The 22358-nt window shown below is 53.4% G+C and overlaps 6 protein-coding genes across 6 annotated transcripts; 2 read left to right on the forward strand and 4 right to left on the reverse strand.

Moving 5' to 3' along the window:
- Nucleotides 1-1196: 1196 nt before the first annotated feature.
- Nucleotides 1197-2255, reverse strand: A1O1_05534 (uncharacterized protein; the record flags this gene model as incomplete). The annotated part of the gene is made up of 2 exons (XM_007726420.1): nt 1197-1270; nt 1385-2255. The coding sequence occupies 2 exons, from the start codon at nt 2253-2255 to the stop codon at nt 1197-1199; spliced, it is 945 nt and encodes a 314-aa protein (XP_007724610.1).
- A 7105-nt stretch (nt 2256-9360) lies between these two features.
- Nucleotides 9361-10152, forward strand: A1O1_05535 (6-phosphogluconolactonase; the record flags this gene model as incomplete). The annotated part of the gene is made up of 1 exon (XM_007726421.1): nt 9361-10152. The coding sequence occupies one exon, from the start codon at nt 9361-9363 to the stop codon at nt 10150-10152; it is 792 nt and encodes a 263-aa protein (XP_007724611.1).
- Nucleotides 10153-11104: 952 nt separating this feature from the next.
- A1O1_05536 (uncharacterized protein) lies at nt 11105-12376 on the reverse strand (the record flags this gene model as incomplete). Its single annotated transcript, XM_007726422.1, has 1 exon — nt 11105-12376. The coding sequence occupies one exon, from the start codon at nt 12374-12376 to the stop codon at nt 11105-11107; it is 1272 nt and encodes a 423-aa protein (XP_007724612.1).
- Nucleotides 12377-14255: 1879 nt separating this feature from the next.
- A1O1_05537 (uncharacterized protein) lies at nt 14256-16667 on the reverse strand (the record flags this gene model as incomplete). The annotated part of the gene is made up of 1 exon (XM_007726423.1): nt 14256-16667. The coding sequence occupies one exon, from the start codon at nt 16665-16667 to the stop codon at nt 14256-14258; it is 2412 nt and encodes an 803-aa protein (XP_007724613.1).
- A 1119-nt stretch (nt 16668-17786) lies between these two features.
- A1O1_05538 (uncharacterized protein) lies at nt 17787-18632 on the forward strand (the record flags this gene model as incomplete). The annotated part of the gene is made up of 1 exon (XM_007726424.1): nt 17787-18632. The coding sequence occupies one exon, from the start codon at nt 17787-17789 to the stop codon at nt 18630-18632; it is 846 nt and encodes a 281-aa protein (XP_007724614.1).
- A 405-nt stretch (nt 18633-19037) lies between these two features.
- Nucleotides 19038-22153, reverse strand: A1O1_05539 (uncharacterized protein; the record flags this gene model as incomplete). Its single annotated transcript, XM_007726425.1, has 4 exons — nt 19038-21050; nt 21097-21968; nt 22015-22073; nt 22125-22153. The coding sequence occupies 4 exons, from the start codon at nt 22151-22153 to the stop codon at nt 19038-19040; spliced, it is 2973 nt and encodes a 990-aa protein (XP_007724615.1).
- Nucleotides 22154-22358: the final 205 nt, after the last annotated feature.

A 22358-nucleotide genomic window follows, 5' to 3' on the forward strand; every position in this document is an offset into this window, starting at 1 on the left:
TTACCTACCTACCGTATATATGTTACCAAGGTACGAACGAATACAACCTCGTGATACTGAGCAGTAAACACAGATCGAAGCCAGAGTACTACTGGGCGGGTATGATGCGACATCTAAACCTTTTCTATATTTTTGGAGACCTGGCAAAGCAGACGGTACCTCTCGAACACGAACAGCCTCCAGTCCTATTGCAGTGTTGTTCCGGGTCCGGGTCCAAGTTCCAGGTGCCAATTTCCAGATCCAAATTTGGTATTGTGTTTTGTCTTCGGAAACTTGAACATGACCGTGGCCGGCTCATCAAAGGTCGAAATGGATCTTTCAAAAATGATGTACTAGTAGATGGAAGACACCTTAGGTGTGTGTCACGGAGTCACAATTGGACTACCACCAGTAGAAACCACCGATTTAAAAGAATAAGATCAAGGATGATTCCATACTAGTATCAAACCAAAGGAAATGACAGACATGAATACAAACAGACTATATAAACCCAGGAATACTATTATCTTTTTATCGAGTCCTCACCCGTCCTCCGTCTCTTGAACCAGCTGCGAGCGGTTGGAGCCCGCCAAAAGCCCCCCCAGGACCTATACTTGTCACCAATGCCAGGTTTTGCTCCTCCTTTCTATTTTGTCCTCCTGAGGCTTGGGAAAATGGGTCCAACCTGTTCCGATTGCCCCGAGACGACTTTTTGGAAACCAGAACCCCCCTGGTACACAAAGAGATGGTCGAAGGTGGAGAATAAACGAGAGTAGCCAGCCAGCAAGTTGCTCTTTGGTGTCGTACTGTTATCCAACTTGAACCAAGCCCAGCAATATATAGGTAGTCAAGGTTTCCATACCAATAACAACAAATGGAACATTCTGACCCTGAGGTGACCCCACAACACAAAGACATTCTACCGTAGAGTCCCAGAGACAGTGGCAATTCCAATCATAATCCCGCAGGTAGGTATAAGGAGTATTAATGCTGTCGTCTGGTAGATGAGCAAACCCCAAAGCATGGCAAAGTAAACAGTAGTGGCAGTCAGGCACAACAATCAGTGGGCATGGAACGTGAGACATGTAAACGCAGACCCGAAAGTGTTGATATCGAGAAAGGCTCCGAGGAAGAAAGACAGTGCCGTCGTTTATAGACGAAGAGCAGGCTCGTCGATATAGATTGTAATCAGTGATGACGGCCGAGCCTCATTCGTCTCAATTGTGCCGTGGTTCGACGGACTGGAGGGACAAAAATTCAAATATTGTCAGCATCTCAAAAGGCAAATAATCTGCCAGGGGAAAAAGACATGTCATGGAATCAACCACCTGATATCCGTCTCTGTTTTGACAAGTGATATGTCCACTCATGGAGCAAAACGTGAGAGGGTCGGAGCAAGACTTACCGGCAGAATGTTCATCGTCTTCGTCGTCCGAACTCTCATCTTCATTCTCGAGATCATCTTCTTCGCTACTGTCATCACTACCGTCGCTGTCGTCGTGAGACGGTCTCCGGCTATATGTTGCACCGTTCACAACAAGTGGTCCGGCAGAGGAGGTCGAACCGCTACCAGTGCTGCCTCTGTTCCTGGCTGGCCGCTCAACGGACGAAAGTTTTGGCGGTGCCGATGAAGATAGCGGCTTGCTGTGAGCTGACTTGCTGGAGTCATTTTTACTGAGAGGCGGTGCCGTTGCAGAAGCTTTTTTTCTGTCCATCTCTCCTCTCTTTGATTCGTGGCGTGTAGTGGTAGAACCCCCAGACGAGACTGATGAGGCCGCTGTGGCGTCCTTGACTTGCTTGACACAGATCTTTCGATTTCCAAGGGTGGCTCCATCCAGAGCTCGCACCGCCTTGAGAGCCTCCGAGGACGTTTGATACCGCGCGCGTGCCGACCCCTTGCATTTCCCTGGGTTGCGGCTGTCTGGATGAATTTCAAGGTAGATGACGGCGCCGTATCGCCTGAGGAGACTGCGGAGTTGGGTCTCTGACTGAGAAGACGGCAACCCGGACAAGAGAATTGTGCTGCCATCTTCCACCGGTCGAGAAAGAACATCTGCCGTGCCGGACTTGACTCTGTGGGTGATCCCAGCACCGTTTGTGCTAGTTTTACTCGATGTGGTTGGCATGTGGTAGGCATGCACGGCTTGGGCGGGAGCATATGGTGCCGCCACATTGTAGGGGAGGGACGGAGGAGGCCCAGCAGGTGCGCAAGACAAATGTGGCATGCCACTCGTGCTGACTGTTGGTATTGCTGCATTGCCCGCGCTTGAGGTCATTGCCCTGTACTGTACGCTGCACGGAACTGAAGCAGGTTGACCACTTGGGAGGGCGTAATGAGAACTGCCTCGGCCATCAGCAAAGATAGTTTTTTGGTTGAGAAAAGCCACTGCATGCTTACTGCGACGGAAGCGGATGGATCACTCCTGAATTCCCTCCAAAGGGAACATTGCCCGGCCGCTTGACTTCGAGACTCCCTTGGCTCCTCCTCGGACCCTGAAGAGTCTTCAAGACTCCCGGCCTCTCCAGGATGGCAAGCGACACACAAATACATTGACCGTTCCAGCCATGATTGCAGAACTGCTCTACTCGCCGTCAGGACTGGTCGTTGGTCCGCTCTGCATACATACCGTAGACCTGGTTGGCAGCACTCCTGCCTTTGATGGTGCAATGCCCCATTTGGCTTCCGTCGCGAAGTTCAAAGACTTCAGCTTTCAAGCTGTGCTCGCCGCCATAATTGCGGGTCATATCCTTGAGTTCCTGCCATCGGCAATGACGAGGAATCTAATCAAGACATCATTGGTCAAGCTGGTGTGGTTCGGGAGGGTCTGATACGTACATCCTTGACGAGAATGATAAACTGATCCTCATCCTTGGCCGAGTCCAGAGCTCGATGACGATCTCGTGGCATATTGAGACGTGAATAGCTCGACTGGGGTCTTATCACTGGCCTTGTTGATCTTCAAGCTTCTTGATTCGGTCAACCACGTGGCCAGAAAGAGGCCAATGTATCTGACAGTCCTGTTGACAGGCGCCTTCACCGCAGCTGTGTGGGAATAAAAGGTGGAAGTCGGCCTTTATAGACTTGAACTGATGCATAGGAGGAGGAGTGGGCCAGTCGGGGTCCTTTGCTCGCAGGGCAATGCAGCGTGCGGACTCCTAGCCCCGTGGACAAAGCTCGGTTGGAAAAATAATCGCTGAAGCCTGAGGCTGCTTTGCTGTTGACAGGGATTCGGAAACGGACCCAAAGATTGAGCAAGCCACTTGAGACCATGCCAGAGAAGAGCTGCGAGATCGGGCGTGGAGCGTGTGATGGCTCGCAGATGAATCCGCTGGCTCTCTTCAGTTCCTTCTTGGAGGAGCTTGGAATGACTTCTTTGCCTTGACACGGATTGACACGGAATTGCAAGTGTAGGTAGGGGACAGATTTATAGCTTTGACCTACTCGGTTCTCCTCGATCATGGTACACAAACATTTTTCAATGTCTCGTGCAGTCCATCTTCATCTTCCAGAGTGTAGCGTTACCTCGTTGTCACAAAAGATAGTTCTGCCTTTCAAGTGGAGAAGTTGCCATGAAATATTGGCGTCAAAACCAATAAAGGACGCCCTCCAAGCGTCACTAGGATCGAAAGCCATATGTGATCCAACTGAGGAAATCTGATGTATCGCGCATATGGACGAGGAGTTGTCTGTAGATGTGATCAACAAGACATGCAACGGCGGAGCTATGCCGTCGAAGGAAGCTCCCATAGACTGGGACCAGAGGCAATACATGGCGTTGACCACCGAATTGCCCTTGGTAACGCCCTTGTTCAACGCTCCATCACTTGATGTGCAGGGTCTCTTTGGAGGCCCGAAGTTGAGGTTTATCTGGTTCTGCCTATCATAAGCCACATTCTGCATGCACGATAGATGGACTTGATCAGATCTGCCCCAGTCATGAACAGCGAGGTTGACAGGCAGTTTGAGCAACCAGGCGATGCCCAGGGGTTTGAAGAAAACTCCGGTAGGGGTTGCAGATCGAGTAGGCAAAGGTTTGCAGCCTTTGACATCAGGTCAACGCTGTCTTCTGTATTTGGCAACGGAAGTCGAGGAATCGTTCAGTTCAGACAGGGGCAAGGATTGTCAGAGGAGAGAGAAGCAGTGAGGCTGCGACCCATGGGAGGCCAGCCTCTATGCGCCGTGTCAAAGACAAAAAGTTGGAAGGGGGACTGGAACGGTCCGGCATGAGTGGCCATGATACCAATCGTTGGATGCGCCATCGGTAGTCCCAGATCTCCCAACAGCGACGTAGCAGGTGCGCGAATCTCGGGCAAAATGCCACGATCCGATGAACAGGGGTGAGATTCAGATGGCTCTCGAGATCGGCGTCCGAGCCCCAAAATACTTGAGAGCCTCGTGTATGGTGGACGTCAGTGCTAGCACAAAGTAGCTTGCGGAAGCTTCTGGATGGGGGGACATGATGAAGCGACAGACCCCTGTTGCTCCGGACGTGTTGCTTTGGGACAAGGAAACTGATCAGTCGACGGGTACGAAGGTGGCTTGCTGACGCTGCTAGAGTAGTAGTGAGAAATCCAGCTGAATGGGGCGCCTCTTCCTGGGAATCCCTGTCACAGCGCAACTTCGGTACCGAATGGACGACATCCGATGTACATGAAGTTGGTTGAGACCGAGGTCAGCATAGCAGCAGCTGAAGCAGCAGGAGGAGGAGGAGGCAGGAGGCAGGAGCCGTGAGTCCTTGCAAGGAGGCTGCTGATGCAAGCAGAGAGGACGTCGCGTAGGAATTGTGGGAAGGGGGGAGGACCCCATATTTGATAGAAGGCGGTCCACCTCTTTTGATACGTGGAGGGCCGTGGTTAGCACCAGTCCACATGTCCCTGGACTGGAGGAACCGCCGATGGAGGCAGAGGCAGGATCCCATGTCGGTGCAAACACTTCTAGGTTCGGGACACCACGTTACCTTCCCCGGCGGCTACTGGCATGACAGACGAATCCGAGATTGCGCGAGGGTCCAAAACTCGGTAACGAAGATCACAAGCAAACGTGATTCTGGTCCGAAAGGGGCGATGGGCGCTCAAGATCTGGTCGGCAATCAGCAAGATGGACAGGAAGGACAAGAAGGGGTACACACGCAGGGGTTCTTGGTTCTTGTCGTACTCGGGGCTCATTAGTCGGAGGAAAGTGTCAAGGTCTGGTGCAATGGCGACACAACAGCTTGTCGTCAAGCACACGGCACCAGTCACTGGATCTGGTTACAGGGGCGGCGAGAGAGGCATTCAATTGCTTGTAGCAAGATGAGGCTCAACGACGTCGATGTGAAGGATCGATCTCTGTCGCTCGCCAATGTCAGTCTCCAGTGGGATTCCCAGCCGGCGTTGGCGTTGGCGCAGTCCCCAGTTTCAACCAAGGTTCGGTGACACGGTGGCGTGGGACAGTCGCCTGTATCCGAATCAAAGGAAAACAGATCGTCGGTGTCGACAGCCTGTCATTCTAAAAGGAGCGATACTATTGCTCATACATTGAGTATGGCGATCGTTGGTGATCGGGGGGATCATTTGAGATACACGACTGAGACATGGAAGACGAAGTTCGATATAAGAATACTATTATACATCATTGTAAAGGTACTTGGAAGCCCTTTGTGTGCTCTATAGAGGTCTACAGCCTGGAGAAGCAGAACATTTTCATTCCCACAGCGTGAATCACAGGGTGCCCGCCTTGTTTCCTCTCCGTTGGTCATTCAAGCCGGACAATACGCAAGTCACCAAGCCCTCAGTCCACGCCAACTTGTCAATCGGAGCAGACGAATCGGACTCGCACGCCCTGTGGCAGCGAGGCGTGGCGCGGCGTTGTGACCTTTAAAAGTGGTCTGCATTGGAAGTTTTATCCAAGCAAAGCGTGTCCTTCTCGTAGTTGTATGCTGAGCCTTTTCGAGCCATTCTGGTGGACGACGGCTTCACCGTTGTGCAGCTCCTCCACCATTCGGCAGGTGTGCATTTCACTCTTTCTGAATCATGGCCAATGGGACACCGTGTGCGGTCCTCATGTGATGGGTGCAGTGTGCAGTGTCGTACCAAACGACTGTCCTTTGTGCTGTGGCTACTCTTCTGTACCGCCAATCCTTCTCTGGGGGGTTTGATCTTTGGTTCTTGTGGGGTTCAAGGCGAGAATCCCTTCATAGAATGAATACTTCGGTGACCCCTTCATTTGATGAAGCCGACCACATTGGCACATCTCGTGCAGTAGTAGGAGTTCATGCCGAATCTGACTGCGCCGCTCTGGCGAACGGGGAGGGAGGTGTTTATGCTCAGGGATCGTTGACAGCGGGAGCAGCGAACAATGTCGAGAAATGATTTAGGGGACGGGGAGGCGGAAGCGCTCGAGGAGAGACTCGGAGTGCCCACGCTCTCCTGACTCTTGTTGGCTCTGGAGAGCTGGGAGATTTTGATAGGTTGCGTCCCGGTGGCCGCCAGAGTCTGGAGTTGTAGGATTGATGGTGTGGAGGACATTTTTCGTGAAGGGATCGGGGTGTTTCCTATGTGTGGTACGGTGTTCAAGGGTGTACGAGCGAGAGGGAGAGAGGAGGTTCCCAGGGCGGACAGTGGGAAAGACGAAGGTGTAAATAGTGTCGTCTAAGAATGGAGGAACAGTGTTCGACCGTGCAAGAAGCCGGGCTTTACACGCGGTGTATGGCTGAAGGGACAATATAACACAATATGGCAATAGGGGATGAAGACGCAGCGCTGCTGAACGCTCGACCACCGCACTACTCTGGACTAAGTAAGAGAATTGAGCATCGAGTGAAAGAAAGACAGAGAGATGGAAGTCTGGAGCAACGAGCCGGAAGGGCAAATCCAGAGTAGATTGAGATGCGACGTACGTGGAAATGTCGCTGTCATAAGTCTGGCGGAAATATACAGAGGAACGAATCCTGATTGAGAGCGTTGAAAGCAGGGCGATCGATCTTCGATCACGAACATGGCATTCTGTGTCGATTACCAGCTTCGTTTCCGATCTCGATCCGGCGTCATTCAGCGCACAGTAGCATTTACTATTCTCTACTATCGACTATCTGCGACCAACACGGCCCGCAACTCATCTTCCGAGGATTTCCTCGAATCCGCTCTCGCCATTTGTCCCCATGTTGTTCCAGTCGAGCTTGGGGCGCGCGGCCCGTCGTCCACGGACACCCTCTTCCTGGCAATCCCATTGGAGTGCGCCACACCGTCAACGATGCCATTGCAGACCGTGCTCTGGTTCTTCTCGATTCTCGCCCAACTTCCGGTTGTTGTCTGGCCCGATCTCGATTGCGTCCCCACCGTGAACGCCAATCGCACGCAGAGCTCTAGCCACACAAGGGGGAAAAACAACCCCTGATTCCAACTCTTCATTTCTTAACAGCCACTGGGAGACGGCAATGAAAACCGAAGGCCCATACGAGGTCTTTCTCCAAGTATCCGCAAGTTGCTATTCGTGCGCATAAGGAGACCGACCTGGCTGTGACCTGGGACGGTTCTCAGGGAAAAGGTTTGCAGACAGCACTCACTATCTGGCCCGGAGAGCCACGGGCTGTTGGTCGAGTTTCTTGTCCAAGCGCGGCCTTCTAACCTATTGCAAGTGCAGATCTTCTGTTCTAGACACGACCCATGGACCCGGTGATTGCAAGGACGACAGGACAGGACAGGACATGAGGTGTATTTATTATCTTTCACTCCTCACTCGACGTCAGTGTGTCTTTTGTCACGAACAGGTCCACAATCGCTCGAAGGTACGGCCCCAAAAAAGACGTGAATTCCAAGAACTTGTCCTTGGGAAATCTAGATCTGTACACAGTATAGTTAATATCTTATTATGCGCCGGGGGAGCCGCCCGCGCCATAACAATTACTTCTTCTTCTTCTCCTCCTCCGAGAGGTTTCCCAAGTCCTTCTTTCTTTCTTAGGGTCAAGGAGAACACCGTCGAATCTGGAAAATTTCCGAGACCGATAATCTGGGATCAATCCTGGTAGTTCGATATGTGCGATGCCGTCAGCGGTAGGTCATTTTCCCAGGCAACGCCACAGCGCTCTCGAGTCCCGATCATATCAACGCCTTGAACGGCATACCCTGGTCCAAGGCCACACGGCACCTGTTGCAGGTGATACTGTCCTCCTGTACGACTTGGTCGCACTGTCGGCTGCGGGCGAGGACTGCGGATCGGACCGGTTGGAAAAGGGCCATTGGAGGGCCAGTGCCCAAGCTGCGACTGTCTTCAACCAAGGGAGGGGAGGTCTTCTGGTGTCTGATGCATGCGCTGCATATCTTGATTCAACAAAGAATCGAACAAGATATTCAATCGTTCTGCTGGATGTAACTGCGAGACGGCAATAGGACTGACACACTGTAACAGAGAGTATGTCTAATTGAGGCCCATGGACCGGAGCTCAAGCAACCATAGTCAACACGTGACGGCACGTGCTCTCAGAATATGCGAGTCTGACAGAAACCATTCAGCCGTTTACGACGCTGTCTGTCAGATTCTACCATACTAAGTAGTACTACCGCCATTGTGGTTGACCGTCAGACATAATCCCAATGACGTCAGCACCTGACGAGACAGCTGCCTGACGGCACGATTTGCCGGCGCACGTTTTATGATCGCCGGCGTCAAGTACAAGATTCTTGGGCGGTTGAAAGCGATTCTGGGATCTTCGCAGTCAATCAATCAGTCAATCACATATTATCTGATTATTTTTCTTCTATCTCGACCTTTTTGCTGACTTAACTTCCTTTTGCTTCTTTCCATTCTCAAAGCTCGAACTCACTCCTTTGAACATCCATCATTCTATACGCTACTCTCTACACTCCTTCTGCCCAACTGCATTTCGCTCAATTCGAACCACCGCATAGTACTGCCACTCAGGCTGTGTACACCAATCGACGCCTTGCCTTATCTTTGCCTGCGCCATTCTCTCGTCACAATCTCGTATAAGCCCCCGTACCTGACTGAGGACTTGAGAGGTCTCATAAAAGGGCACGTCATCAAATCCCCGGGCCGACGATAGGTATCTAGTACGTACCTAGTACTCTGTACATACCTAGACGCTCCGCCAATTCTATTTCGTCCAGATCCGACCTTGGCTCAGGTCAAGTTCAAAGTTCCCTATCGCAACGGCCATTTCCAACCCAACCTTTCCGCCAGACCCCACCATTTTGTCGGCGGTGAACCACGATCTATCTCTCTCGCCCTACAACGTCAGCAAGCAGCTCCACCGTCATCTCGATTTCCGAAGACGAACAAGGAAAACTAGAAAAGGATAAACATCGCACACTGGCCAGCGCCAGACAAGAAGAAGCAACAACCACTACTAGTACATTGCGCCGCTGTCCTGCCAAGCGAACAAGATGGGCAAGCAACCCAACCTCTACAGTTTTCCCACCGTCGACGAAGTCGCGGCGCACCTGCGCACCTACATTCTCGCGTGCCAGAAAGCCGCCCTGTTGCGTCACGATGCTTTCAAGATCGCCGTGTCCGGAGGCAGTCTACCTGCGACACTGACCAAGGCGTTGCTGGTGGCTGGCGAGGACGAAGACAGCGGCCCCCAATTCTCCAAATGGCACATTTTCTTCGCCGACGAGCGGGCCGTGCCTCTCGACCACGAGGACAGCAACTACGGTCTGTTGAAGAAGGACCTCTTGGACAAGATCCCCGAGGAAATGGGCAAACCGCAGGTCTACCCCATCGACATCAAATACCTGAACGAGACACAAGAGCTGGCCGACAAGTATCAAGAAGTTCTGATGGCCAGCTTTGCCCAGAAGGATTCGGTCAGGCTGCCCGTCTTCGACTTGATTCTCCTCGGCTGTGGCCCGGATGGACATACCTGCAGCCTATTTCCCGGACACGAATTGCTGCGCGAAGCCGACGCCTGGGTCGCCGCCATCGAGGACAGCCCCAAGCCCCCGCCGCGACGAATCACGTTGACGCTCCCGGTGGTGACGCATGCTCATAAGATCGCATTCGTGGCCACTGGCGGCGGCAAGAAGGAGATTTTGAAGAAGATCCTCGAAGCCGACGACGAAGGTCGAAGTCTGCCCTGCGGGCTCGTCAATGAAGCCGCCGGCGAGAAAGTCAGCTGGTTTACAGACCGCGCGGCTGTGGAAGGAGTTGCTTTTCCCAGGAGGGGAAGTTTGTGATTGTTATACCTTACGATGAAGAAGCAGAACAAGGAGAAATCGTCGGATCGCGACCAGCCCTACAGGCTAGCATGCAGAGTCGCATAGACTGCGATTTGGGGGAAATGGAAATGGTATGGCTTTTCGAAGGCTGGACGATGAAGCAAAGCCTGAAACGGTCGTCAGTTATGATTCTTGCACGGCGCCAGGGCCCCCGGTGTGTCTTACGGCTTTTCAGCAGTCGAGACACTACACCACTTTGACTAGGGACAAGGGAAATCCGCCCCTCGGAGTTGACGCTCAATGAACTTGCATCTCCGCACTCTACCGAGACTGTTCTTACGTATTGAGGCAAAGTACGTAGCAGCCTACATTTGGATGGATGGGTAGCTCGGAGATTCTTTATGTCAGAAAGATTTCCTTTACAAAAAGAATACATTCAAAAAAAAGAATATATATTTTCAGACCTCGTTTTTTCCCCTAGCAACCAACGGCTTCGTTTCTCCCCATCTCCTTTGACTTATATGTCAGCAATTATGAATGACTACAGGGAAGGCTATATCTATCTATCTGCTCATGACAGGGACATCTTACATTCCGAAAACGAAACATCCGCAAAGAAATAAAAATTAGTACCACATACTTGGTATATTTACTACATTTATATAAAATACTATCAGGCGTGAGTCAAGGGATCTTGAGCAACAACGCGGACCAGTCTTTGCGTCAAGTACCTAACATAGTATGTAAGCAAACAACCCAAGTCTGCCCGACCTCTAACTTCAGGCTAAGGAAACCGAGAAGCAAGTCCCCTGCAAGCCCATCCGTATGTTTTGCGCCTTGATGTCCCATGGACTCGCTCATTCGCTGACATGGACATGGACATGAACATAGACATATACATATCCCTCAGACAATTAGTATCCACACACACACACACACACACTCACTCACTCACTCACTCACTCACATATCAGCCAAGCAGTATAGACCATAATACCACAGATACTGTAGACCCGATAGTCAGTGTGTAAGACGACATTTGGCGGCGCAGGACACTCGACGCGGCACTCGAACGGCCGGTCGACCCGACCTTGATATCCGTGGCCACGAAGTCCGCCCCGCACCCGACATCGACCTGATTGGCGCAAGCGAGATACGTTCTGGACAGAGGCTGGACCGCATTCTCCGCGTAGCCGGCAAACATCTTCATCGTGTCCCGCAGACACGGGGTACAGCTGGGCCGGGCGGAGGATGGCATGTTCATGCCCAGCGCCGTGTAGTAGACGTACGAGTCTGCCGAATTGGACGAGTTGGTGAGGGCCTCGGCGAAGCAGTAGTTGGTTGTCCCGCTGTCGGTGTCGGTGTCGCGGAGACAAGTGGCGCGGTAGATCGGCTCGTAGGCGATCAGCCCCGCGTACGCCTGTGCCACGAGCGGGTTTTGTTGGCGGTAGTCCGGGCCGCAGTTGGCGTCGTCGATCAGCTCGGCGGCAAGGTTTGCCAGTAGTGGAGAGCAAATCGCCAATGGAGCGTTGCATGCCGAATCGAGCGTCTGGGCGAGTAGAGTGGTGGAGCGTTCGGCGCGGAAGAACGAGTTGGAGTTTTGGAGCATCAGCGACACGGGGATGCAGGATTGGAAGGTCGAGTTGCTGAGGAATCTGGAGAAGAATTGCGGACATGCCGTGTCGGTGAAGTTGGTGCCTATTGACGTGTCGAAGGGGGAGGGCAACGGTGTTGTCACGACGGTGATGGTGGGTGAGGTGGACGTTGAGACGGCCGATGGTGATAATGGCGCTGCCGTTTCCGTGCTGATGGCTACGGTGGCATCGGGAGGAAGTGAGGTCGCTGCTGAGGTGGCGGTAGGTGCGGAGATGGTTGTAGGTATGACACTGACCCCGTCCTGGCGCTTGTGCCGGGATATGTCTCGCCGCGAAGGTGGTTCTCGAGTGTCGATGTGGATTTCACCTCTTTCAGCCAGTTCTCTGAAAAGCGCCGATTCCACGGATTGGGCTTCGGCTGGTTGGTCTTGAGCATTCCCCCGGGACACTATCGACAACATGACCATGATTGTCATAGTCAATATAATTCTGGCCGACGTCTTGGGCGGGCGACCACCCTCCCACCGTCTTCCGGGTCGCGGTTTCTGTGGGATAGAGAGATGCATGGTGGGCAGCGGGAAATCGCTGCTGGACAACAGGATATGGAACGATGGTATGTCGGCGGTCAGGGAAAACCAGACGCCCATAAGCTTGTCGGAAGCACTGATTCCAGGCTGATGGAAATTGTCCTGCCCCCAGTTGCTCTCATCCTGGACAAGTTGCGATCACTGCCTTCGTTGAGGAGGCCGTTTGCCGGGGGAAGCAATCCTTCTAGCTTGCGACGTAGTGTACGAATGAGTCTAAACAGTCCTTTTCATTGATGTTCTGCTGATCACGGGCGATCCGAACCCCAGGGGAAGATCCAGCACGTGTCAAGCCCGGATGCTGATCTTGTCGATCTGCCGGGAAGCCAGGGTCGTTGGTATCTTCTGCGATGGAAGTTTCACAGTGAGCCGGTCACAAGGATTGGGATTTCGCATCTGCTGCGGACAGGGACTATAAGGACAGTGCGAGTCCGTACTTGACGATATCGAGGCTGCCCGAGTCGATTTGGAGTTGAGGATGTTGAGATGGGAAAATGTGCAACTCGTGTTCCTGACTGCGTAAGATGATTGTTAACTTAGCAACCACAATACAATAGCGCTTGTCCAATGTCCTGGACCCTGGTCGGACAAGCCCAAAACAGTCAACTACTGAAAGCATCGTAGCGGCATACTTGCCAGTCAGCGTTAGCGAAAGCAGACAAAGGAATGTGGGCGGTGGTTAGCATGCTCCGGTGGACCCTGCGTAGATATGGAGAAGAAGCGTCTAATTCCTCATGGCTAATCACCAACCTTGTGCAGACTTTGTGGCGGCCGGATGGCGCTGCATTGGAGAAGGGTTGTTGCGACGAATCTCACGTTCGTTCGATCAATCAAGCGCTACCAACCGATAGTCAGATACAACGTCCGGTCGCTCTCGATCTCGGTTGAAATTGACATCAAGCTGTCAGAGACACGAGTGTCCAGCGATCAGACAGAAAGCATGGTACGTATTCATGTGGGCATCGACACGCAGCCTGTTCACACACGGGGAATGCCGGCATAGCAAGAGTGAAGAGCCCTACCTCACCAGCGAACAGGGACCGGACACCGCTGGTGCGAGGCGGGCGATTGCCACGTGGTGAGACTGACTGACTGCGGCAATTTGCTCTGGCAGACGCTGAGAGTCGAGACCACGGTTCCGGCACCCAGAACGGCCATCTGGGTTAGCAAGCTGATTTCGCCTAAATAAGAAGGCCATATAGCACGAAGAGGTCGAGTGTTGACAGTTGACGAAAGACGAAAGAGTCTTGAAAGTCTCACAGTCATCAAACTGGCGAGGCGCCGAACGTGCTGCTAGGCCGGATCAGGCTTAGTGTATACGCGCCAAGGGCCAATAGTGTCTGACGCCGCCGACTTTAAATCGAGGTCGAATTCAGGGGAATTTGGACCGTCGACGGGATTGTCTGCCTGCAAACACTCCTATGTCTCTATCATCAATCCTGAGATGTTCTATACTTCAAGAAGGTGTACAGTTTACTGGCAGCAGCATGACCACGGCCGTCAGCATGTTGTGACCCGCCAGACCTCGACGCTAGATGCTAAGCCGACCGACTACCGCTCCACCACCCTCCCCTAGCCTTGCCATCCCTTATTGGCCTCCCCCTGCCAATCGAGTCCTGGATCACGTTGACTCCACGCCGGCTAAGACCAACACGGCATGTAGTGTCTACGTGTCCTGCATGGCATACGAAACTAGACGGGGTCCGCTTTCCACGAGGAGCCCCTCCGCTGCCATAGAATACGTACTCAGCGACCATGAACATGGATCGACAGCTAAAATGAATCCTGGAAAGGATCGTCGAGAGAGCCTAGGTCTAGATTTTGCAACGGGCCACAGGATATGCCACCCTGTTGTACCGCAAGAATACATATTCTCAGGCGTACTTGATCCGTCTTTGTAGAAAAGCGGCAGTATCCTCCATCCCCTGAGCACTGGATGACATCAACTGCCTTTGCCGTCTCTGTCGATGGCCAATGCGCCCAACATATCACCGACATCCTGTCGCTGGCCCCGCCGTCTAGCCTCCTTCTCCTGCAGACATTTGGTGAATCCCATATTGGCCCAACCACCCAGTCGACTGAAAAACACGCGCCCGGCGGGATGCTTTCGGATCCTGTCGAGCAGCGTGGCAACTGCTTCCCGCACCCTGTAATCTTCATGCCAAAGCCCGAGCCCGACGTAGAACAGCCCCGCCTCAGACATCGGGGCCAACTCCAACAGTTCAAGAATACTGCCGTAGTCTGTACAATATGCTTCCAGGGCCAGATAGATTGCTCCCGCTTCCGTCGGGCTGAGTCGCAGAGTCCGAAGCTTGGACAACGAGTGGTACAGATCCACATATGGTCGTGCTGGGGGCTGCGCAAGCATATTGCTCATGCTGACCGGCGAGATGGGGGATGCCGCATCCTGGGAATTGGTTGCAAGGTCGGAGATGAAGGCATAGTATGATCGGGTGTTCCTCCAACCCTCGATCCGGGCTGCTGATGCCGCCAGCTCCCGGGTCTTCGCTTCCTCGCTCGGCCATACGTAACCGTGCCCCTTGAGATTCTGGCTCGAAGTCTTCAACGACATGGGCCGTTTGGGTGCGGTGGTGGCCGAAGGAGTCTCCACCTTGTCCACCTCCGTGGGCGGAATCACTGTGAGATTGCTAGCCCCATAGACGGTCTCTTCAAAGGCAGCAGCAATGCGCGTGAATTTGGTGATGTATGCTCGAAATTTGGCCCGAATGATGGATTCCCCGTGGCGTGATGCTATACTGCGAGCAATGTCCTCCATGAAATGTACGTCTCCCGTGGCGTCACCCCCAATAGAGTCCTTTTGATTTAACAAATGGCCATGCTGTTGGAAGTACGCAGTCCCCTCGGTAGCCGGAGCAGCCTCTATACAGGACGAAATTTTCATTCTTCCCGAGGGCAAGTCACACAGCAAGTCCCACCATTCCGGATGATAGGAGAAAGCAGGGTTCGTGACTCCGGCGATGAAGCCGGGCACTTTCAACAGTTCATCGATCTTGGTCAGATCGGTATACGGAAACGCGTGCCGGGTGAATCCACGAAGCACGCCGCCAGAAGCCAACGCGCAGGCAGCGAGGACCGCCTCGGCAACTTCACCAGATGGTCGATTGTGCCCCAAGAATATGACTCGTTTTTGCGTCAACATGGCGTTGATGAGTACGATGATCGGATGCGTATAGGCTCCGGATGTCGTCAGATGGGGGTGTAACGCGAAAGGCTGTGGCTGTGTCGTGTGCGGGTTGCCGAACACCTGAACCAGCTTGATCAGGGAGAAGTCGCCCACGGTTTCGGGGGAGAGAGCGGTGGGTATCTTCACGGGTATGGCGATGCCGTTGTATACGATCTTCGACTCAAACTCATGTGTGTCACGGGGCACGACATACTTGGGTTCCGCCTTCGTAGGCGAGTCTGGTACTGCCTGATTCCGGACCAGAGCCTCGTCTGCCAGTCGCTGAGCAATCATCTGTTCGAACTTTTCCACGAACAAATCTTTGACATCGCTTGCCTGCAGAATGTGACGCTCCAGGAGTGAGAGGCGCGGCATCAACGACAGATCCATGGCGTTGAGCGCAATGTACAAGTCCTCCAGCGTGTCCGGTGTTGGCGACTTGAAATAGTCTTCGAGGGCCAGAAGTAGCAGCGGCTTGTAGATATGCAAGAATGAATGCCTGGTACAGATGGCCATGGCCTTGACAACGGCCCCTCTCTTCACCGAACTATCTTGCTTGGTGTTGACCAGATTCAAAACGTACATCAGTGGCGGACTGTCCATCTCATCGGCGTCACTTTCGTCGCTGCTTGTGTCTTCGAATTCTTGACCCTCCGCCCCGATTGATTCCCTGAGACGCTCCCGTGCGGCTCGCCGTTGCCTTCTAGCCTCTCTTTCAGCCGCTTCCTCTTCACTTGTGCCAGCGTCTTTATGAAGGAAGAACATGGTCCAGTCTTGTTGCCGAACATGGGTCTGATCGGGAAGCATCAACTCAGCCAACATGTTCTCGTCTGGACTGATTGCGCCCGGGTATTGATGTTCCATGATCGGCCCTCGATCGATGTCGAACGACGCCACAAGGATATATTCCACGTGTGGCTCGGGCGAGTACATCGGGTACTGCGACTTGAGCCGCTTAGCGGGACGATACACCGCATCTTCTCGCACAGTAGACACTCGCTGCGAGGAGCGATAAGACCCTCTGGGCGACGGAGGCACTCCTGAGCTCTGCGATGAAACTTTGAAGTGTGAGGGCGTGTGCGAAAAGGAGGATTGCTGGGATCCCGACGTGGAGGATATTGATCGTGGTCTGTCGAGGTGGCCATACCCTGTATGAGGGTGATGGGTCATGGTGTCTGCCATTGGTTTTCGAGGAGCAAATCGGCCTCAAGTGTAGAACACCAGTCAGTCCTCGCGTCAAAGGGTTCTTGTCACCGCGGCAGCCTCGATCCCAAGGTTGCCAGCATGTGGCAGGAGTTTGCAAAGCAGATTATTGAAGTCGTCTATATCAAGCCATGTCGCGACAAAGGGGGTCTGGTTGCCAACTGAGGTAACGTCGTCGAGGCCTGGGCTGTCGCAAGTGGTTGCTCTGAGAATCACCGCGTCGCACTCACTGTCACACCGGTGGCCAACTATCAGCGATAACGGTTCAGTAGCAGTGTTGAATCTGAAACCTCCCAGTGACTGCCTGCGCCCTGAGCATTCTGACGGACTTCAAGTCAGTAGTTGGTTGGTCGCAGAGGCTGAAATTCCACCGTTGCAGCGCAGCCCCTGAGATGTGCAGAGAGCAGACTGACGGCCCTCTTCACCGCCGTTGAACCCCGCATGTATTTGGAGTCGCCGCGGTTCATTAGCACTCTTAGACTCGCCAGACCTGCCACATTCGAAAAGGGATACTAAAAGTGACGGGCGCCCTGCCAACCGGCCATTTGTTTACGCTCATCTCCCTGCGCCGTCAGGCTATCAGGCCGTCCTAATAGTACACCATGAAGCCACAGCCTCGTGTTATAACAGACAAACACACCTAGTAACTAAGGGTACTGTACACATAGCCTCTCTACCTATGATAGTACACACAGTCATATGATTTTTCTTGTTCAGATCAGAGGACATTGCCAGAGTCTCCCAACTCCTCAACTAAATATCAACATCTACAGACTGACCAGATAACTCGCACCGCTACATCGCATGAGATTGCAGGCGCAGATCCACAATCGCTGATCAAGCAGGAACGATGGTGAGTTCGGACCTGCCGGTGTCCAGCACGTTCTGGGCTCTGTGTACACATGTCTCAGTGTATCAAACTGCTCATCACTCATCTCTCATCTCCCATCATAGGCATCGTACAAATCCACCTTCAACAACTCGCCTCGCTCCTCGCCCTTCCGCCGTCCCGCCTCACCAGGCTCACCTACCATTGCCACCGGCCGACCAGCGACTCCTCCAACGAACAGAAGCGGTGCTTCCCCCATGACTTCACCATCGAAACTCAAGCATGCCTACACCGTGTCCGAGGAAGACGAAGAAGAGGAGGACCTCGTCGTGGTATCAACCCCGTCGAAGAAGAGCACAGTAGAGCCGTCTTTCCGACGAGCCCAAACCGAACCACCCCCGTCACCGACAACACACCGCTTGCAACCTTCACCGTCGAAGTATGACAGTAATGGCGGGCTCCCTTTCTCGCTGCCCACCACCAACACGACAAGAGACCCCCGAAGACTGGTCTCGAATGGCGTCCTATCCCAGAATGACAGCCTGTCCAAACTGCCGCCTCAACTCCTCCACAACATGCGAGAAGCATTCTCCGTGCTGGACGCCAACTCTACCGGCTCTATCGATGCCGAGTCCGTCGCCGAGACGCTTCAATCCCTGGGTCTGCACGAGAGCAACCTATCGCAATTCTTCCCAGCGGGCCAACCTCAGCAAGTGTCCCTCCCACAATACCTCAGTCAGCTGGCCAACCTGCTGGTTGGGTTATCCCCACAGCAGGAGCTGCTGAATGCCTTTTCCGCCTTCGATGACGACGACAGCGGCCAGATAGATGTGGCGGAATTGCGCACTGCGTTGCTGAGCACAGCTCCCGACCCGGGCGAGCGACCCTTGACGCAGAAGGACATCGACCGAGCCATGGAGGGTTTCACCGGCCGAAGGATCCTCGGCAAGAATGTCATTGGAATAGCCGGCGTGCGAGGTTTGAACACTCCGGCACCGAAGAAGGGTGGCGATGTGTTTCGATATCACGAATTTGTGGCCAACTTGACCGGCGGTCCTGCCACTGACTCTTCTGCACAAGCACCAGGTATACCAACGCGATAATGATGGGACCAGCGGTGGGAGGCGTTTTTGGGGAGACCTCCTATAGTTTTGAATTGAGCAATCGTCATGACTCCAACGTTCGAAGATTAAGTCTGCGTATACAACGCGTATTGGTGTAGCCAAGTCTCCGCGCTCGCCCCTGTTCAGCTGGCAGACTTTACCAAGCTATCTACCGGAGACTTGGAAGTTGTATACAACCGGGCATATCATGACAAGCAGAAGTATCCTTAGCCGGAGGCCATGATGACGGCGCTTCCTCCCTTTCTTACATCGTACTTCAATTACGGCTGCCAAACACGACCCCATTGACCATATTAGTGCCATGTGGTGCAGCAAAAGGTGTGATATCGGCATTAGTTTCACCGGAACACAGTCTTGAATTCTAGTAGTCTTGCATTGTCCTTTCTAGAGATCGAATCCCAACTCATCCCTGCGGTCGTCCGTCAAGCGGCCCCACTCCAGCAACAGGCGGAAGAAATACAACTCCATGTCGTCCTTGCGCAGGACTTTTCCCGCCCACTCTCTGCCCGCTTCGGCAATGATCTCGGCTTCCCTGAGATGCGGTTTCCACCAAATACTCTGGCCGAACATCGTGCCGTTGACTCCGGCAAAATAGGCCAGCGTGCTCCATACGCCGTGAAGTCTGCTATCCTGCGGCACGAAATGCAGCCACGCCGTGAGCCGGGAGTCGTACCATTCGCGAAACAAGGCGGTTTTAAACGGCACAGACCGAGACTGGAGAAATGGCAGGAATCGGCCGGAAAAGCCTGCACCATCGAGGTCGAAGAGATAGCGGTAGCGCCAGTGAGCCTGGAAATCGGTGGGGGGCACCAAGTGGACTTCGGATTCTTGGTCGTGGCAGTCGACACCGCCGCAGCGCGCGATGCGGTCGACTATGGCGATGTCTGGTTTCAGACCTAGCTCTTTCACCGCCGGGCCGGGCAGAACTTGGTATTTGTATTTCTTGTGGTCGCTGGGGTTGGGAAGTAGGATGGTGAATCGGTCGTGGGAAGAGGTCGTGATGTTGTTCGCCATGTGGACGAGACGTTGACGGGTCATGCCGCGCCAGACACCGTTGCCTGAAGAGACGCCTTCGGAAGTGGCGCCGCGCCAAAACAAGGTGTTTTCTTTCTGCTCGAAAGGGAGGTCGGGAAAGCTGGAATGATAGTCGTCTTGTCCCCGCGTGCCTTTTTCCTCGCTAGGCGCGTAGACGACTTTGTCCATGTAATTCCACGCGGAGGGATAGAGGATGTCGTTGTAGCCGTGCGGTTTGGATTGCGAGAAGACCGGCATTAGTTGATGTGAGGTTTTGAAGGCCGCCGGCGACAAGTAGAAGCCATGGAGATCGGCCATGTCAGGCTGGTGGCAGACGTCTGCTGCATCGGACCAGTTCGCTACGAATTGACCAATCGAATGCGGCCGTACGCAGGAGCCACAGATGTGTGAGTGAGACGAGATATGAGGGGCGCGCCGGGCCAGAGACGAGGGACTGCATCCCACGGAGCCGTATTGCCGGAAAGTGTTGCGGAAAGACATGTCACGAAAGACAGTCTGGGTGAACTCGTGTTCCGGTATAGGTAGCCAACCCGCAGCGCGATCTTGCGACCAACCGGAGCGCCCGCTTTCGTCTGCCGATCGACCCTTCTCGCGCAGGAATGTGATGTCGTTGTATGGGACTGCTACCCTTGATTCATCATTCAAATTGAAGGCGAGATCCATGTCTGGTAAATACTGGGCGAAACTGTTGATCAGAACTGCAACACCCTCAAGCATCCATCGATGGGTCGGGAGGACATTTTCCTGCACCAGCGCTTTGCCGCTCCGGATAGTAATCCCTGATATCTCATTCCACGGATTCGAAACCATTTCCCAAGTCTGTCTCCTCAGATCTGCTGGTGGAATCGCTCGGAACGGTAACAGATCTTCGTATATCTGATCAAACTCATCCACAATCAGCGCCGACCTGTTCTTTGCATACTCAAACCACACATCGAACCCAGGCGGAGGATTCCTGTTGTACTTCTGTTTGTATTGAGTCACTGTTTCGGAGAGTGAGGTGGTGTTTCCCAAGGCCTTTAGGTATTCCTCATGGTGGATTTTCGCGTCGTAGATAAGCAAGTCAATAGGATGGAAGTGCACGTAACTCTTCTTCGACCAGGCCGGGAACAAGAGAACGCACAGGAAGATAAATAGGAGCATATGGCGCGAGGGTTTCGATCTGTCCCGCTCACCCAACGCTTGTTGGATACGGTGATAACTCCATCGCCCAAAGAAGACCAGAAAGAAGGATAATGTCGTGGCAAATGCGGGTATTGGAGGAAAAGGGCTTTTATGCAACCAGATGAATTCCAGTCCGGGTATCATAGTCATCACAGCCGTCAGATGAAGCGACATCTCTGCAACGCCGTACACCATAATCTATACAAGTCAGCACGTGCTGCGATGGCCTGAGCAAAGGACGTACACAATGTAAGCTTGATATACACAATAAGCAGAACAGTAAAACATGCCCCGTGATGGCCATTAGATCTCCAAAGTTCAGGGGTGGCTCGAGCAAGGAGAGCCAGGCTCTGTGCTCTGGCATGTAGATGTAGACGATTACGCCCACAACCGACCAGACAATGGCGGTGGCGATCATCACAGTGCTCCAGAGGACCACGCATCTTCGGGGCGAGAGGCCTTTACCATCCTGCTTCGGCGAACTTTCGTAGACTGTAATTACAAGGCATAAATCCAGGACGAGCGCTGCGACCTGCATCGCTGGGACGATCCGGCCTTCACCAGTCACAAGCGGGCAGATATACGTTGAAGTAACAGGGTCCCAAAGGTAGAGTATGCGATAACAGCCGTAGGACACTAGAAACATCGGTATCAAATACCGAGTACGTGGCCGAAGAACGTGTGCGCGCAGGGTTGCGCGCAAGGCATCGTAGGCACTGCTGTCCGGTCTTTCTTCTTCTTGAAGCCTTCGTGCGCGCTGAGATCGGACGGCATCATACACGGCCAGCAAGAATGGCAGGAAGACCTCAATGCTGTCAATGGTGCATTCCGTTGCCATCGATATTCGCCGGTAGAGCTCGAGGCGCACACACACGACCGAGACTGCAGCCACCAATACCGAGATGCGAACCTTTCCATTGTGTCGAGGATGTGTTGAAGGAGTCTCCGCAGGGTCAGGTTTTCTATTCACATAGCCCAGATCATCCAAGGGTAGAGCAGTGTAGTCTTCGTGTCTGGATTCTGCAGGATGAAACAGTCGCGGCAGGGCCTTGCTTATGCCAGGAAGCGCGAATGAGCATGCAGTCAGGGCCAACGCAATGAGGTGGACCGGCCGATCTGTTCCAGTCAGCAATGTTCAGATATTTGGAGGTAACCTACTCACCGTGAGCGGTCGATATTGGGAACAGGTGCGCAAGACATCCAGCTGTCAATAACGATATGCTGAACAGATCAGTTCTTGCACACTGAACGTTCCCTCCGGCATAGACTCACCAATAGCACAAAGTGTCGAGTCCAGCCATAATGTCAAATCGTACGCCAACTCTTCCGGCCTTGTGCGACTGGGGCTGTTGTCTAACTCAGGTGCGGTGATTGCAGACACGCATGGGAGGTGGTCGGGATGGTTTCCTGCGGTCTGGAGGCATCACGAAGCCACCGATCGGAGAGCATTGGATCAAGAGGAATGACGGGCTTTGTGCGCAAACATGGTCTCTTCAAGTCGCCGCG

The sequence above is a fragment of the Capronia coronata genome (assembly GCF_000585585.1).
Source record: "Capronia coronata CBS 617.96 chromosome Unknown acBCG-supercont1.4, whole genome shotgun sequence".
Classification (NCBI taxonomy): Eukaryota; Fungi; Ascomycota; class Eurotiomycetes; order Chaetothyriales; family Herpotrichiellaceae; genus Capronia; species Capronia coronata.